Below are 16,053 nucleotides of genomic sequence, written 5' to 3'. Positions count from 1 at the left end.
GAGCTGGAGGGGCCTCTCTAGGGTACTTGACAGAGTTTGTCAAGAGTTTCCCAACATGCAGACAGCCTCTGTGTGGCACCACATGTAGACAGAATAATGGCAGGTCCAACAGTAAAGGGGAGAAAAACAAAAACAAACCACTGTCTGTTTGTTCCTTGTTTTCAAATGAATATCAGAGCAAAGCAGAAAAGTATTACTGGCTAAGAAAAATGACATATTCAGCTAAAATAGCCTGCATCTTTTCAAGCATCTCTAACAGCTTTGCTGGTGCAGCCATGGTCTCATCCAGGCTTCCTCAAACTCAGCCCTCCAGATGTCTTGAGACTACAATTTCCATCATCCCTGACCACTGGTCCTGCTAGCTAGGGATCATGGGAGTTGTAGGCCAAAAACATCTGGAGGGTCGGGTTTGAGGAAGCCTGGCTCTCATCTAAGACAGAGAAGCAGAACTTCCAGCCTGCCAAGTCTCCTCATTTAGTGTGTGAGGCTCTTTTGTGGAAACAAATTACACCTGACATTACACATATTGGGTTTGGGGCAGGGAAGGGTGAGCCTTTAAAGCAGTGTTTCCCAAACGTTTTTGGGCAACGGCACACCTGTTTACCGGAAAAAAATCTCGCGGCACACCACCATTAAAGCCCCGCCCCGTGACGTCAGCGCGCAGCGTCACGCCGGAGGGACGCACAAAAGTGAACGTTTTTTCCCTTCCCCTTGCCGGGGTGGGAGGAGGCAGCAGAGCGAGGGACTGAGGGACGGCGGCAGCTGAGGCGGCGGCAGCTGTTGTGGTGGTGGCGGCGATAGCGGGCGGAGGAGGAGCCGTCGCCGGGAGTTGCTGCTGCTGCTGTTGCTGCTGCTGCCCGGACATGCCGGCCTCCTCCTCCTCCTCCGCTGTCGCGCGCGCTGCCCCGCCGCTCGGCACCACCACCGCGGAGCCGCCCCCGGCTCGACGCGGATCCTCGCCGCCGCCTCCTCTCGCCGCCCGACTCGCCCGCCTCCCTCCCACGGCACACCAGCCGGTGTCTCACGGCACACTAGTGTGCCGCGGAACACCGGTTGGGAAACACTGCTTTAAAGGACCAACAGGGAGTTTTACATGGGCTTCCAATTGCTCCTTTGCTAGAGATAAGCAGCTGTGGAGTTGGAAGAGCCAGAGGATGCCAGGATCATAGGCGCCGACTCCATGGGGCCTGAGGGGGCTCGAGCCCCCTCAAAAAAAATTTGGGGGGGCTCAGCCCCCCCCAATAATCTCGGGCGCCCTTCCAGCAGAGCGCCGCCGCCGTCCCCCGCCTCCTCCCTCGCCAGCCAGCCAGCCAGCCGCGCACCCTAGTCGGAGAGCCCCGGCCGTCCCCCGCGAGATTAGGGAATCCCCGGGGGCGGGGGCTCCTGCCTCGCTGCTTCGCAGCACCACCGCCACTGCCAAGGCACTGCCGGGGGGAATTTCCTTCCTCCTGGCGGTTTCAGCGGTTTAGGGCCGGAGCGGAGGGGGCTCGCCCTCTCTTCTCCAGCTAGCCCCACGTTTCCCGCATATCAGCTGTTCCGGAGCTGATTAATAGGCGCAGCACGCTCTCCCCCTATTCGCTCACGAGGAGTCGGCGCCACTTTATTTGCATATTCATGAGCTTATTTATTATTCATGAGCTTTCCCGGGCCCCCCCAATATTTTTTATAAGTCCGCGCCCCTGGCCAGGATAATTCACACCCACCCATTAGCCGGTGTGTGTTGCTCAAGGTGGGGGAAGCAATTTCCATTCAGTGCAAACTGCTTTTCTCTTCCATTGCCGCTCTTTGAAGACAGCACAGGGGATGGAAAGGAGAAGAGCAGGGAGGTTTAGAAGGCCTTTCCAGTACTCCTCCTGGGTGGTGGGGGGGGGCCAAAGTGGGGAGGATGACTTCTAAACATGATTCTCTTAGTGATCACGCTGCTGGTTTCTTGCCTTTTCAATTGCTATTGTGCTTTGTTTATTAATGGTAGTGGGGCGACTTTTAAAACTGTATTGTGACCATTATGATACATGTGCCACCATACCAGGGGGGGAAATGATTTATGCAAATGAATGGAAAACTGCAGAACAGCTGATTACATGCACCAATTCTTTAAAATCCCTTATAAATGATCAGGTAGCTGAAAACACTAGACATGCACAATGTTCACAAGATTTACAGGTACTAAAAATAAACAAACAACAAACAAACATTTCTCTCTCTAAAATATATAGGTAATATTATGGCTCTCCCCCTTCCTGCAGTTCTAGGATTTCATACTTGTTGAATGCCCAGCAACCAACATTCCTGACACTGAGAAAAGTGGCAAAGACTGCATGCTTAGCAGGGCCAGATCAAACACAGAAGACTGGGTGTGATCCAACACATGTCTGCCACCGCGAATGGAGCTCCTCCACAGGAAAACACAGGGCAGCTTATAGTTCCTGGAACAGAGACCTAACTTCTTTACTTTCTTGCCTCTGTAAAGTGCCTGGTATATTGACGGCATTATTAAAATCAGTATGATAAATAATAATAATAAACCCTACCATTTGGTGGGTTTCTCACTACTTAAAGGAAAGGTGGGTTTCTCACTACTCTGCAAATTTATACATTTTGAAGAAAATTCTCACTACAAAATCAGGATTAAAAAAAACAAACCCTGGACACAGAGAATTAGAGTCAGGAGAATCTAAAAGGGAATTAAGCAGAGTTGCAAAGAGTGAATTTGCTGCCCAGACCTTCAACACTATAAAATCATCGTGGAAATTTGGTCCAGATGTGCAGTGGCCAAAAGGTGGCCGCTTGTGTCACTAGAAGTGTTTGTGAGGTGGATATTTGTCCACAGGGACTGGAAGCCAGACCACCAACTCACTTCCCAGAGGTCACTGGAGAGCTTTAAGAAGGTAATGACTGTTCATTTCTTGTGACCCAGATCAAAGGAGAGCCAGTGACCTAGAAGAGAGAGGCTCCGTATCCCGTTTCCAGTCTCGTGACCTATACAATTTTCCCACTGTCCTGGTGTCTGACATTTGTCACAAGGGTCACAAAGCAAAGAGACAAGAGTAGTGCCGGAAGCACAAGCTTGGGCACCTTTTTGGAAACGCAGCTTTTCAGACCACACTGCCCACAGCACAGTTAAGGCAGAGCTTCAGTAGTCAACTCACATTATAGTTCAGTGACTATTTTACCTACGACTCCAGTAGTGCATTCTACAGATGATTTGTGAGGGCGAGAGTCCAGCGTATTTATGCAGACAGCTGGCAGCTTGACAGCAGCGGTCTCGGCGAAGCAGAGAATTTTCTGCAGAAATAAATTATTTGGGGCACTGTATTCTATAGATCTCTCTGCAGCTATATTCCCAGAGAAAAAGTGGTTTTCTTCCATGAGTATCTGATAGCAATTGAATACAGCCATATGACCTTTTAAGTGATTAAGACACCACATGTGGATATTGAACATATTTTGTTAATGCTGAGTTTAAATCCAAGCTCGTCTCTTTACTTGCTTCCTTATCTTCTCCCTAATGGCAGATTTTAAGAAGCTTGAAACAATCAGCCAGCATCAATGCAAACTCTTTATTCAATATCCACCATCATCAAGCCAAGTCATTCCTTAGCATGATTGTGGGGGACACCTTCCTAGGTGGTCTGACAAAGTAAAATGCAGTGGATCAAACACCTCACATGTCAACTGGCTCACATGTTACAACCTAATTCTCACAAAAAGCAGAGAAGCTCCCTTGAAAAAACATGGCAACCCACAGATAGCTATCATAAGCAGAGGGAAGACTAGGCTAGGACACTCACAGCTATTTTTCTGTATGTGGGGAATTTTATGAATGCAGCAGCACTTAGTTATGTGTGTCTCTGCCTACAAGCTGAAGCAAAGTGCTCCAAACATAACTCAACTACTTCATCTGTGGTTTGTGAGAATTAAGCCTTAGATTGTGCATGTAGTCACATATTCTGAGACATCATCCCAAGTACCAATACAGTGGTACCTCGGGTTACAGACGCTTCAGGTTACAGACGCTTCCGCTTACATACTCCACTAACCCAGAAATAGTACCTCGGGTTAAGAACGTTACTTCAGGATGAGAACAGAAATCATGCTCTAGCGGCGCGGCAGCAGCAGGAGGCCCCATTAGCTAAAGTGGTGCTTCAGGTTAAGAACGTTTTCAGGCTAAGAACGGACCTCCAGAACAAATTAAGTTCTTAACCCGAGGTACCACTGTATAAACATTGTTATGCAAGTCATAACAGTTGACTTGCATAAAAATATTTACATTAGTACTTAGAATTATGTGAATTGCCCCTCCCTCTCCCAACATCCAAAACAGGAGGGAAAACCATGCTTATTTAATAAATGAGCATATATCACTCATATGCGCTCCCGGTGCTGGTGGTGTGGGGAGCAGGAGAAACAAACAGGCCTAATCCCCTTTAATCACCACTCTACCATGAAAGAAACAGCTTGAATGGTGTGGGAAAGCAGGGGGGATTTCCCCACCTCTCTCTCATAGCTCAAGAACTCAAGAACTCTTGTGTGTTGGACTAGGACTGGAAAGAACCCAGCTTAGGTTTTGGTTTTGCCCGGAAATTCACTGAGTGATCTTGAGCCAGCCACTGACTCCCACCCTAACCTACCTCACACGACTGTTGTGAAGATAAAATGGAGGTGGAGAAACATGCATGCCACCTTAAACTCCTGGGAGGAATAGTGGGGTACAAATCTCCGTCATCAGACAAAAGAAAGTACTCCTTTTCATACAGCACAGACAAATTTATAACGCGGGTGGCACTGTGGTCTAAACCACTGAGCCTCCTGGGCTTGCTGATTGGAAGGTCGGCGGTTCGAATCCCAGCAACAGGGTGAGCTCCCGTTGCTCGGTCCCAGCTCCTGCCCACCTAGCAGTTTGAAAGCACATCGAAGTGCAAGTAGATAAACATGTATCACTCCAACGGGAAGGTAAATGGTGTTTCCGTGCACTGCTCTGGTTCGCCAGAAGAGGCTTAGTGATGCTGGCCACATGACCTAGAAAACCTGTCTGCGGACAAATGTCGGCTCCCTCGGCCAGTAAAGTGAGATGAGCGCCACAACCCCAGAGTCATCTGCAACTGAACTGTCAGGGGTCCTTTACCTTTACCTTTTATAGAGGTTAGTCTATCCATTGCTAATAGTCATGATAGCTATTGGAGTGCCACAATGGCAGAGGAGTATTGCTTGTGGACTTCCCAGAGGTATCTGTTTGACAACAAACAGAACCTAAAGGAAGAGGGGAACCTTGTGAAAACACTGTCACTTATCTTGCTTCTCTGTGACATCCTTACAGCTCACCTCTATCGAATCATCAGGAGCCTGGATGTAGAATCCAGTAGGTGACAAGGTTTCAATACTGGAAAGCCCATCCGTTCCAGAAAGCCCAATAATCGTATTGTGCCATAATAGGTTATTTTGATCCAGCGAATCTCCTAAAAACAAACGAAGATAACACATTAACAAGCTGCCACAGAGGCAAGGCATGCAATGGTCACAGAATATATAGCTTGAGATGTTCATTAGTTGGTTCCTGCTCAGTAACCCAGAGCTAAATGGCAAATCAGAGATACTTTGCTTACTGTTTCAAAGGCATGATTAAGAAATGGGACACAACTTGTGGGCAAAGCAACAAAAGGCTGCTGGGGGACAAAAACGATGGAGATGGTCCAGAGAATCCCTCATTTTGTTTAGATGGAGACTAGATTATGGTTCTGTAATAAAAATTACATCCATTTTGTTTGCAGCATTTTGACTTGTATTGCAAAGATCAAGATTTCCCTCAAGTGCTTGAAAACGAAAGAGACAAATAAGTAGAAGGAATTACAATATCCACAGAACTGCATCAGGTTCTGTAGGTCAAACAAATGGCACCACATATATTATTTCAATTTTTCAATTCTTAGCATAGTTTTGCTGCTTTTATTTAACTGACATTTTCTGTTTTTATATAAAATGTCTGTTTTTCATCTTAAGGGGAATTTGAAAGTTTTTGAAACAAAGCAATAAAATGAAAGAAGTGAGGTGCCAAGTAAAAAGTTTGGAATTTTTTAAGAAAAAATATAGTTTTGAGGAAAATGAATCTTCTTGAAAATTTCTACTAATATTTCATAGCACAAATTTATTTTGTATAACTTACCCACTCTAACTCCGTGGCCCATAATGTTGTAAAAAATGTTGTTTTCCACCCTGAAATCTGACACCCCATGCAGGCTAATTCCACGAGCAAATGAATCTAATACAGCACAGTTTCGAAAATAAGAATCTAGAAGAAGAAGAAGAATTATATAAAGCAGTAGAATTAGAAGTAGAATTTCATGCTGTATATTCATTTCTATTTATTTTCGCTTACAATATTTTTATCCTGTCTTTCAATCATATTTCATACGACAGCTTGCACCATATTTTAAAATAATATATAAATAAATAATCAAAAATGCAGTGTAACAAATCAAAGCAAACAGGGATTAAAAAAGCAACTGGAGCTAAAAGCCTGTTCCCCACTTAAACCTAGGGAAAGAAAGGTTTTATCCTATGCATGCTTACTTGAGGGTAAAAGGTAAAGGGACCCCTGACCATTAGGTCCGGTCGTGAACGACTAGGGTTGAGGCGCTCATCTTGCTTTATTGGCCAAGGGAGCCGGCGTACAGCTTCCGGGTCATGTGGCCAGCATGACTAAGCCGCTTCTGGCAAACCAGAGCAGCGCACGGAAACACCGTTTACCTTCCCGCCGGAGCGGTACCTATTTATCTACTTGCACTTTTGACATGTTTTCGAACTGCTAGGTTGGCAGGAGCAGGGACCGAGCAACGGGAGCTCACCCCATCGTGGGGATTCAAACCGCCGACCTTCTGATTGGCAAGTCCTAGGCTCTGTGGTTTAACCCACAGCGCCACCCGCATCCCATTACTTGAGGGTTTGAGCGTACGTCCCAGTAAACTAAACATGCTTAGATTGTCCTGTTATTTGGCATCTCGCCACATGAGGTATCTAATAATTCTGTCTTATGTCCTTGTGTTTATTAATTTTATATCATGTTTTTTGTTTTGTTTTTTATATTACACATTGCTCAGAAATTTTAAGCAGTCTACACATTTTCTAAATAAAGGCCATCAGAACATGCATTGAGTGGTCCTGAGCTTAGAGTGCAACAAAAAGATGACACCACCAGGGAGACTCTATTCCTGGAAACCATCAACCTTGGTTCTGAGCATGTGAGTTCTTAAAGTCCGTCCTCCAAATAAGATCATAACAATTGGGCTGATCCCTATGGGACCAGGTGGCTCTTGGTTCTAAGCTATTTAGGGCTTTTTAGGACAAGACCAGCAGTTTGAATTGTGCCTGGGAACACATCAAATGCCAGTGAAACCCTAAAAACTGGAAACATACATTCTTTCTTGTAAGTAACAGTCAGCAGCCTTTCAGCTTTATACCAAATGAAATGAAGTTTCCACATAGTCTTCATGGACAACTCCTCATTTAGATCATGGCTGTAATCTAACCTGGATGCCACCAGGGCATAGATAACTACAACCTGATCACATTTTTCCCTAGAAGATATGCTGCAGTTGGCATACCTAGCAAGTTAAAGTGCCAACTGGGCATTTGGGAAGCAATCAGTCTGTCTGGATCTAAATGCAGATCAACTACAAGCTGTAGTCCTGATCCCTCATTCCTGTCTGTCTTGTGTCATCCTACAGGGTAACCAAGAAAGTGTTCTGGTCTTCCTCCCCCAAAGAATCTGGAAGACAACTGAAATATTTCTAGATAACCAGCTTCATCCAGAGATATTTAAAGTTGACCGCCCAGCACCTGCTGAAGCATCGTGGTGACATCACCCCCAGAAAAGGACATTTTGGACTGAGCAATGGTTACCAAAAATCTCCTTTTATTAGTCCAGAAAAAGTGACACCTCCAAAAAATTTCTGGGTGTTATTGTCTGACTGAAATAAAGGTCTACTCAGTTGAACATGAAAGAACAGCTAATAAGCTCCACTCCTAGTTTTGAGTTTTTAGCAATATCTTTCTAATAATAATAATAATAATAATAATAATAATAATTTATTATTTGTACCCCACCCATCTGGCTGGGTTTCCCCAGCCACTCTGGGAGGCTTCCAACAAAGATTAAAAATACATTAAAATGTCACACATTAAAAACTTCCCAGAACAGGGCTGCCTTCAGATGTCCTCTAAATGTTAGGTAGTTGTTTATCTCTTTGACCTCTGGTGGGAGGGTGTTCCACAGGGTGGGCGCCACTACCGAGAAGGCCCTCTGCCTGGTTCCCTGTAGCTTTGCTCATCGCAATGAGGGAACCACCAGAAGGCCCTCGGCGCTGGATCTCAGCGTCCGGGCAGAATGATGGGGGTGGAGGCGCTCCTTCAGGTATACTGGGCCAAGACCATTTAGGGCTTTAAAGGTCAAAACCAACACTTTGAATTGTGCTCAGAAACAAGACTTATGATGGAACTCAGTTAAGGCCAACAACCGTTTGTTTTTTAAAAGGCTGCTAAGATACAAAATATAATAATTTTTGCTCACTAGTCATGTGGGCATTTCCAGCAATGGTCAGTGCACTGAGATGCTTCTGAAAAGCTTGGCCTACATGCCGGAACTGTACACCTTCTAAATGAAGCTGAGTATCTTCGCCACTGTAGGCCTGCACAATGACAACAGCCCCCATATCCCGCGATCCAAGTTTCCTCTCACTTTTCTTGTAGAAACAGTCTGAGACGTCTGAAAAGCAATGATGAAGGTATATAGCATGCAGAGCAAATGTTTAAAAAGTATGAGGCACCTTCACAATCTTCCATCAAATTACAAAAAAATAGATGTAAGCATGAGACATTAAATACTTTAGGTTTATGACATGCTTCACTCACTTGGGGTGAAGTAGGTGAAACTTACTCAGGCTGGTGGCACAATGTTTGTTCGTTAGAGTGCTCACATGATCACCATTCACACAAAAAATCATAAATGTGCAAAGCAAATAATAACATCTATTCTTCTATTAGTGCTGCTCAGGAAGAATTTTAGTGACAAATAATTAACAAAATTGTTTCTGAAATGTTCAGGATACCCCAAATGTGACTAACAAGAAGGGATGGATTAGGGAAATTTGTTTGGTTTGCATTCTAAAGTGAACTAACTTAATTCACTGGTGCTATGGATGGAAGAGAAATTCACATTTAAAGCCAAATATATTAATTTGCACTTTCTGAAAGAATGAGAACAAAAACACAGCCATCCTTCAATATTCATCCTTCAATATACTTATCCGAATTTTGTGAGGCAGGTCTCCAACCAATCTTTACAAATATATAGGGGAAATGTTCCTTATAATGAATATATTAGTGAAAATACCATGCATTTTATTTTGGTAAATTACTTGCAAAAATATTTGCATTAGTCAAAACTGCATTAAAAATGTGTTCATTGGGAGAAATTTGCATTAAAATCTTAATAAGGATTTTTTTTTAAATCAGAAATTGCTGCAGAAATGTGGAGTACTAAATTTAAGATTGAAACAATGAAAAACTAATAAAACCAAAATCTACACATCCTCCCATCCCCAGCTGGTCCCATACTTGTATGCAGACTGGAACACAGCTATCAGTCAGAATGGTTCCTTGTCATTGTGAAAAAAATGTGACAAGTGGGATGCCATAGGGTTCTGTCCTGGGCCCGTTGTTGTTCAACGTCTTTAAAACTGACTTGGATGAAGGAATTGAGGGGATGCTCATCAAATTTACAGAGGACACCAAACTGGAGGGGTAGCTAATGCAGCAGAAAACAGAATCAGAATTCAAAATGACCTTAACAGATTGGAGAACTGGGCCCAGGCTAACAAAGTGAATTTCAGTAGGGGCAAGTTCTGCACTTAGGGGAAAAGAACCAGATGCACCAATATAGGATGGGGGACCCCTGTCTTAGTAGCAGTAAATGTGAAAAGGATCTAGGGGTCTTGGTGGACCACAAACTTAACATGAGTAAACAGTGCGATAGTGTCCAGAGCAAGGGAAGTAATAGTACCACTCTATTCTGCCTTGGTCAGACCACACTTGAAATACTGTGTTCAATTCTGGGCATCACAATTTAAGAAGGATGCTGACAAGCTGGAACGTGTGCAGAGGAGCGCAACCAAGTTGATCAAGGGTTTGGAAACTAAGCCTTGTGAGGAAAGGTTGAAGGAGCTGGGTATGTGTAGCCTGGAAAAGAGGAGACTGAGAGGAGATAGGATAGCCATCTTCAAATATCTTAAGAGCTGTCACATGGAAGATGGAACATGCTTGTTTTCTCCTGCTCTGGAGGGTAGGACTCGAGCCAATGGCTTCAAGTTACAAGAAAGGAGATTCCGACTTAACAGCAGGAAGAACCTTCTGAAAGTAAGAGCTGATCAGCGGTGGAGCAGACTCCCACGAGAGGTGGTGGACTCTCCTTCCTTGGAGGTTTCTAAACAGAGGTTGGGTGGCCATCTCTCATGGATGCTTTAGCTGAGATCCCTGCATTGCAGGGGGTTGGACTGAATGACCCTTGGCTCCCTTCCAATTCTGTGATTCTATTAATCTCTTTATGTTACCCTTAGAGTACCCTCTCTCTCACCTGAAATATCTGCTTCTTTGCACTGCTGCAGGTGGGAAGCCCTTTCCGTGGTGATATTTCCGTGGATGACCACACTCCGACTGACCAGTGCCACAAGAGCTCTGAAAACATGGAGCTCTCCAGACAACTGTTCTTCGGCAATACCATGAGAATACCTATAGGATAGATAGGAACAATCGTAGCCAGCTTAGATTTTTGTGCCATAAATCTAGTCACAAATGAGAGCCAGAATTCAGTTGCCATCCATACCTTTTGACCTTTCATTATCTTCTGACGAGCTGTTTGCAATTGCCCCACGGCACCTCAACCCAAACCAAACAAGGAAAAAGCTTGGTTTGTTTGATGATAAATTTGCCAACGTAATATTATTTGCCATGATAATAAATTTGCCATGATAAATTATGCAATGATAAATTTGCTTAAGACTGTAAAGATGCCACAAGACTCTTTGTTGGTTTTGGTTTCCAGAGACTACCCCTTTGGAAATAGGAGGTGCAAGATCTTTGGGGCTTGGAACACATGTTTAGCTCCAGTGCTGAGCCCTGGATTATGTGCTGCTACAATAAGAGTGGGATTTTCTGAGAATGCAAATAATAGTTTCCCGTCTTCTCCAATTGTACCCAGTCTACACATATAAACATGCACATAAGTAGCCGCTTGAGTTGTGATGCAACCACATGAATGCAGCTTCACTGTACAACTGCAAGGTTACAGTAATTTCTCCTATATCATTACAAGCAGTACTGTGCATACTAATCGTTTACGAGAAGACCCACTGAGTGCAGTAAGGGTTAGGACACAATCCAAATCTCCTCACCTTTCCACACCAGTAGGACTTTACAGAGCAGTGCATTTGCAACCCTGCTAGTGCACAGCAGCTAAAACAGATGGGGGGCAGTTAAGATGGCTATGCACACTTATGCACCCAATGACCCCACACTGAGCCTCATGCAATGGCCGTGAGGTGGGCTTGAGAGATGTTTGGATTGCTCCTTAGTAAATGTCATGAGCCAAATGGAAATGTCTTGACAAGACTGGGCAGAGAAGCCAGAGGAATGGGATGAGGGTGCTGAACTGGATTCTGGAGAAGAGCCCAGTGGTGTGGCAGGTGATGATCTAGAGGCAGTGTGGTGTAATGGTTAGCGTGTTGCACTATGACCTGGGAGGCCAGGGTTCAAATCCCCACTGAGCCCTGAAACTCACTGGGTGACCTTGGGCCAGCCACCATCTCCTAGGCTACCTTACAGAGTTGTTGTGATGATGAAAGTGGGAGGAGAAGAACCATGGACACCACCTTGAGTCTCTTGCAAGATAGAGGGGCTAGATAAATGTAACAGGCAGGCAGATAATGTTTTTGGGTGGAGTGGGTTCTCAGAGAAGAGGCCCAGCTCAGGGACATCAGATAATCTGGCCACCACAGGAGAGCGATCCAACCTGCCTCCACTGCTGCCTCCTGTCAGGGAGGGGCTCCCTACCGCTGGGAAGGTAACACCCATGTGGGGCAGCCATGTCAACTCTGCCTCTGGGGCAAAGACTCAGCAGATCTAGCCTACTCATAGGAGTGCCCTTTGGCTTGCCCAGTCCTGTGGCTTGGGGGGAAACAGGGTGACTGACTGTGCCACCTTGTTCTTCAAAAGGGAAGCTTTGAGGGGGGAAGTCAAGTGTTGGGACAACTTCTAAGCTTATGCCCGGCCATGTATCTTACAGCTCTGCTGTGACTTCTGAATCATGTAACCTGATCTATGTTTGAGCCCAGTAGGCAATCCTGGAATAAAGCGAAGAAGAAGAAGAAGAAGAAGAAGAAGAAGAAGAAGAAGAAGGAGGAGGAGGAGGAGGAGGAGGAGGAGGAGGAGGAGGAGGAGGAGAAGGAGAAGAAGAAGAAGAAGAAGAAGAAGAAGAAGAAGAAGAAGAAGAAGAAGAAGAAGAACCAAGTCGAAAACCTGTGTACTCAGTCAACCAGTGGAAGCCTGACAGTAATTGTATTTAGGATTGCAGCCTTAAACATTTCTAACATAAGAAGAATAACCAAGAACAATTGTAATATTTAGAGAATTGAATCTGATTTAGAATATAGGACAACTAAGTTTGTTCTAGTACTGTATAAACTTTCGTGTGCATGCATACTTCTTCAGATATACTGAAGCAGAAGTCCAGTAGCACCTTAGAGACCAACCAAGTTTGTTCTTGGTATAAGCTTTCGTGTGCATGCACACTTCTTCAGATACCAAGAACAACTGTATGAGCTTTACATTAACATCAAAGTCTGCTGAAAAAATACCTGAGTGGAGATGAAACATAGAGTTCTGTGCCATTTACAGTCTTGACAGTCACTACTTCCTCTTGCTTCTGGGCACTTCTAGGCCCTCCTCCACATATAACAACTTCATCTCCAGGTTTCCAGTCCACATGATCCACCAGAACTAATTTTGTATCATTGGGACGTGCGGCTGATTTCAAGTGTGTGACTGTCACTTTGGGGACACAACCTACAACATAAAGTGTAGAGACATAGAGAGAGACAAGGAGCACAAAGGTATTGTAGCTTGACTTTTCTTCATACAAACTAAGCATTCTGATCTCATCTTCCAAGTATTGAACCTACAATTCAAGCAAAATCAGTAACAAAAAACTATGCATGCTTGCACTGTTGGAGCAACCTCATTGGTGCTACATTGAATTTCTCCCAAAGCTTTTAAATGAATTTATGAATAATATGCCACAATGGTGGCAATGCTCAGATAAATGAGAGAAGTCCCAGGTCCTTCTTCTGAAAGTTTCCTTAAATGTTCTTTCCCTTTCAGTAAAGCTAAAGCTAATGCATTAATATGAATCGTCTCATTAAATAATCATTCTACCCTCTTTTGTGTTTGTTTTAAACTTAAGGCCAGTTAAAATACAGAGCAGCACACTCATTTTTCTTCCATGCACACTGAAATGATCATGTAGAACAAAACAAAGACGAAAACCCTCAAGCACTTGGAGGCCAGCAGAGAAGGGTGATGTGGAAACAGAGAAAGCAATGATCCATGCCAACTATGCAGTCAGTATTTTTGATGCAACTGTAATGCAAACAAAGGAATCTAAAAGTCCCCATGTGGGTAGAGGCGGTACACTCTGTTTTGCATAGCGATTACCGTATCAAGGTCAGTGTGAAGTATCTGAGAACCTTTTGGCAATACACTTTCCTGTTACTGTTTATACAACACCATCAAGATACATGGTATTTTGTAAGAATTCCATAACCAAAAATTTAAGATCCTATATCCAATGAACTTACACATTTGGTGTTGACAATGTGGAAAGAAGAAAGTGGCAAGGGGTGTGAGCAAACGCTGGACCAGGCACTTAGGCTTGGTAGAAATCATAGAGCCATAGAGTTGGAATAGATCCCAAGGGTCATCTAGTCCAGCCCCCTGCGATGAAGGGATCTCAAGTTAAGGTGAGTTTTGAAGAGTTATAGGGCACCACATCTACATGGAGAGAAGTCCAGAGGTGCTGGGCAACAAAAGAGCGCAGAAACATTTTTAAAAGTAGGAGGCTTCCAAGTGTCTGAGGATGGTGGAGTTGCAGGAGCAAAGATCACAGAAGATATTGAAATACAATGACATCTAGCACCATACACACAAGAGAGGATAGGAAACCATTTATTGTAAGTAATGTTGTAGGCATACTATAAGGCAACTTAAACCATGTGGAATTGTCAATGCCTCCTATTTACTGTGAGCTAAGACAGTTATATAGGCAAAGTTATGCACAGGCCATGCCAAAGGAAAAACCTAAAAGACAGACAACAGTCTGCATGTCTAAAATGCAATAAAGGGAAATACACTGCGTTGACCCCACTTAGACAAGCCTTCTCAGACTGACTGATTTCCTGAAGTCTTGGACTACCCCCTACATCATCCAATGGCTGGGACTGATGGGAGTTAAGAGTTGGGAAAGCTGAGTGAAATGAAAAACAAATGATCAGTTCCTGCCATTAATACAATCACATTCCATTCGAAATTAGAAAACAAGGATCTGAACTCTCATGACATAACAAGCAATATATGACCACAAGTATTAACGAGTACATCTATACCCGTATACTGGGAACCTGACACTTGATTAACCTTCATGAATTGTGGAAATAATCCAAAAGCAGAAAAGATAGATCATCAGCTTTCCCAGCTTTCATAAATTACTGGTTCATTAGCTGAAAGTTCCAACAGCTGTGCCAACCAGGAGTGACTAATAGTTGCTGAAGTCGCCTTCCATGCCATTTTAGCATCGCCTTGAATTCCCCCGGAGAAACCTCCACTGAGTTCCACCTCTTCAGAACAACAAGCTGGATTTCCTCCAAAAACTGGAGTCTGAGCCAATTCCAAAGAAAATTTGGCACTGGGATGAGGGAAGAACTTAGGGAGAACAAGGCCTGGGGGGCAAATGCTTCCTCTTGACGATTTTCAGGATGATCCATCACCCCTTTGCTTGCCCTCTGCAACAGACGAAATGCTTTGGGAAGAAGTCTTGTCACCAGAAAGAGATTGTTCACAAGGGGCTATCGCAAGCACCACAGCAGTACTTGGGGAGGGGGGCAGAAATAAACCCACCAGAGATGGCATTCTATTTCTCACAAAAGGATGGCAGTCAAAAGCAAGGGGAATTAAAATCACTACGATTATTCTTTACCAAAAGGCCTGCCACTGGAAACATTCCCAAGTACTAAAATATGGATTGGCTCAATGCAACTCCTCAATTATTTAATTCATTTTTTAATTATTAACTAGTGCCGGTTGGAAAACAACTCTTCCACAGACTATTTTTGGAGGCAACACCTACACCAGTGAGAACAGAAACATAACCGTGCACTCTGTAAATTAAGACACATAAATGCTTTCAATGTATTGCAATATCAACAATGCAGCATACTGTGTTATTCCGAATATCTACAAAATAACTGGATGCGACCTGCACTCTTCTACAACAGTATTTGTGTGGAGCACTCCATTTCAAATCCATTGCCATCATCATTCTCAGCTGTGTTGGAAAGTAGGCTTCATCCCACTCCCCATTCTTCTTCAACTCAAAAGAGAAAATAAGGTTTTTGGGGAAATTTTGTAAATACCGTATTTTTCGCCCTATAGGACGCACTTTCCCCCCTCCTATGGGGAGTTCCCGCCGGGCTCGCAAGGCTTGCGGGCAGCAGCCTGTTCTGGGGGCTGGGGTCGGGGGAAGCTCGGGCTTCCCGTGGCGGGGGGGGGGGATAATTATTTATTTATTTATTTATCCCCCCCAAAAAAAAAAACTAGATGCGCCCTATGGGCCAGTGCGTCCTATAGGGCGAAAAATATGGTACTCAGTAGACTAGGTACACAAAGTTGCTTTATAGATGCATCCTTTGAGGTGTTAAATAACGTGCTTGTGCTGAAACTATATATTTGAAGTTT

General features: G+C 44.2%; 1 protein-coding gene across 1 annotated transcript in view; it reads right to left on the bottom strand.

Moving 5' to 3' along the window:
• The window catches only part of PKHD1 (PKHD1 ciliary IPT domain containing fibrocystin/polyductin), a 253,117-nt gene that overhangs the window by 118,623 nt on the left and 118,441 nt on the right, over positions 1–16,053 (bottom strand). The window contains exons 35-39 of the mRNA XM_082216559.1: positions 12,903–13,110; positions 10,613–10,779; positions 8,564–8,758; positions 6,161–6,286; positions 5,323–5,456 (exon numbers count right to left, since the gene is read on the bottom strand). Of these exons, the coding sequence (XP_082072685.1) occupies positions 5,323–5,456; positions 6,161–6,286; positions 8,564–8,758; positions 10,613–10,779; positions 12,903–13,110 (830 nt within the window). The remainder of the gene's footprint in view (positions 1–5,322; positions 5,457–6,160; positions 6,287–8,563; positions 8,759–10,612; positions 10,780–12,902; positions 13,111–16,053) is intronic.

The sequence above is a fragment of the Podarcis vaucheri genome (genome assembly GCF_965113315.1).
Source record: "Podarcis vaucheri genome assembly, chromosome: 3".
Lineage (NCBI taxonomy): Eukaryota > Metazoa > Chordata > Lepidosauria > Squamata > Lacertidae > Podarcis > Podarcis vaucheri.
The sequence above is the reverse complement of the archived record's forward strand: the minus strand, read 5'-3'. Positions and strand labels throughout refer to the sequence as shown.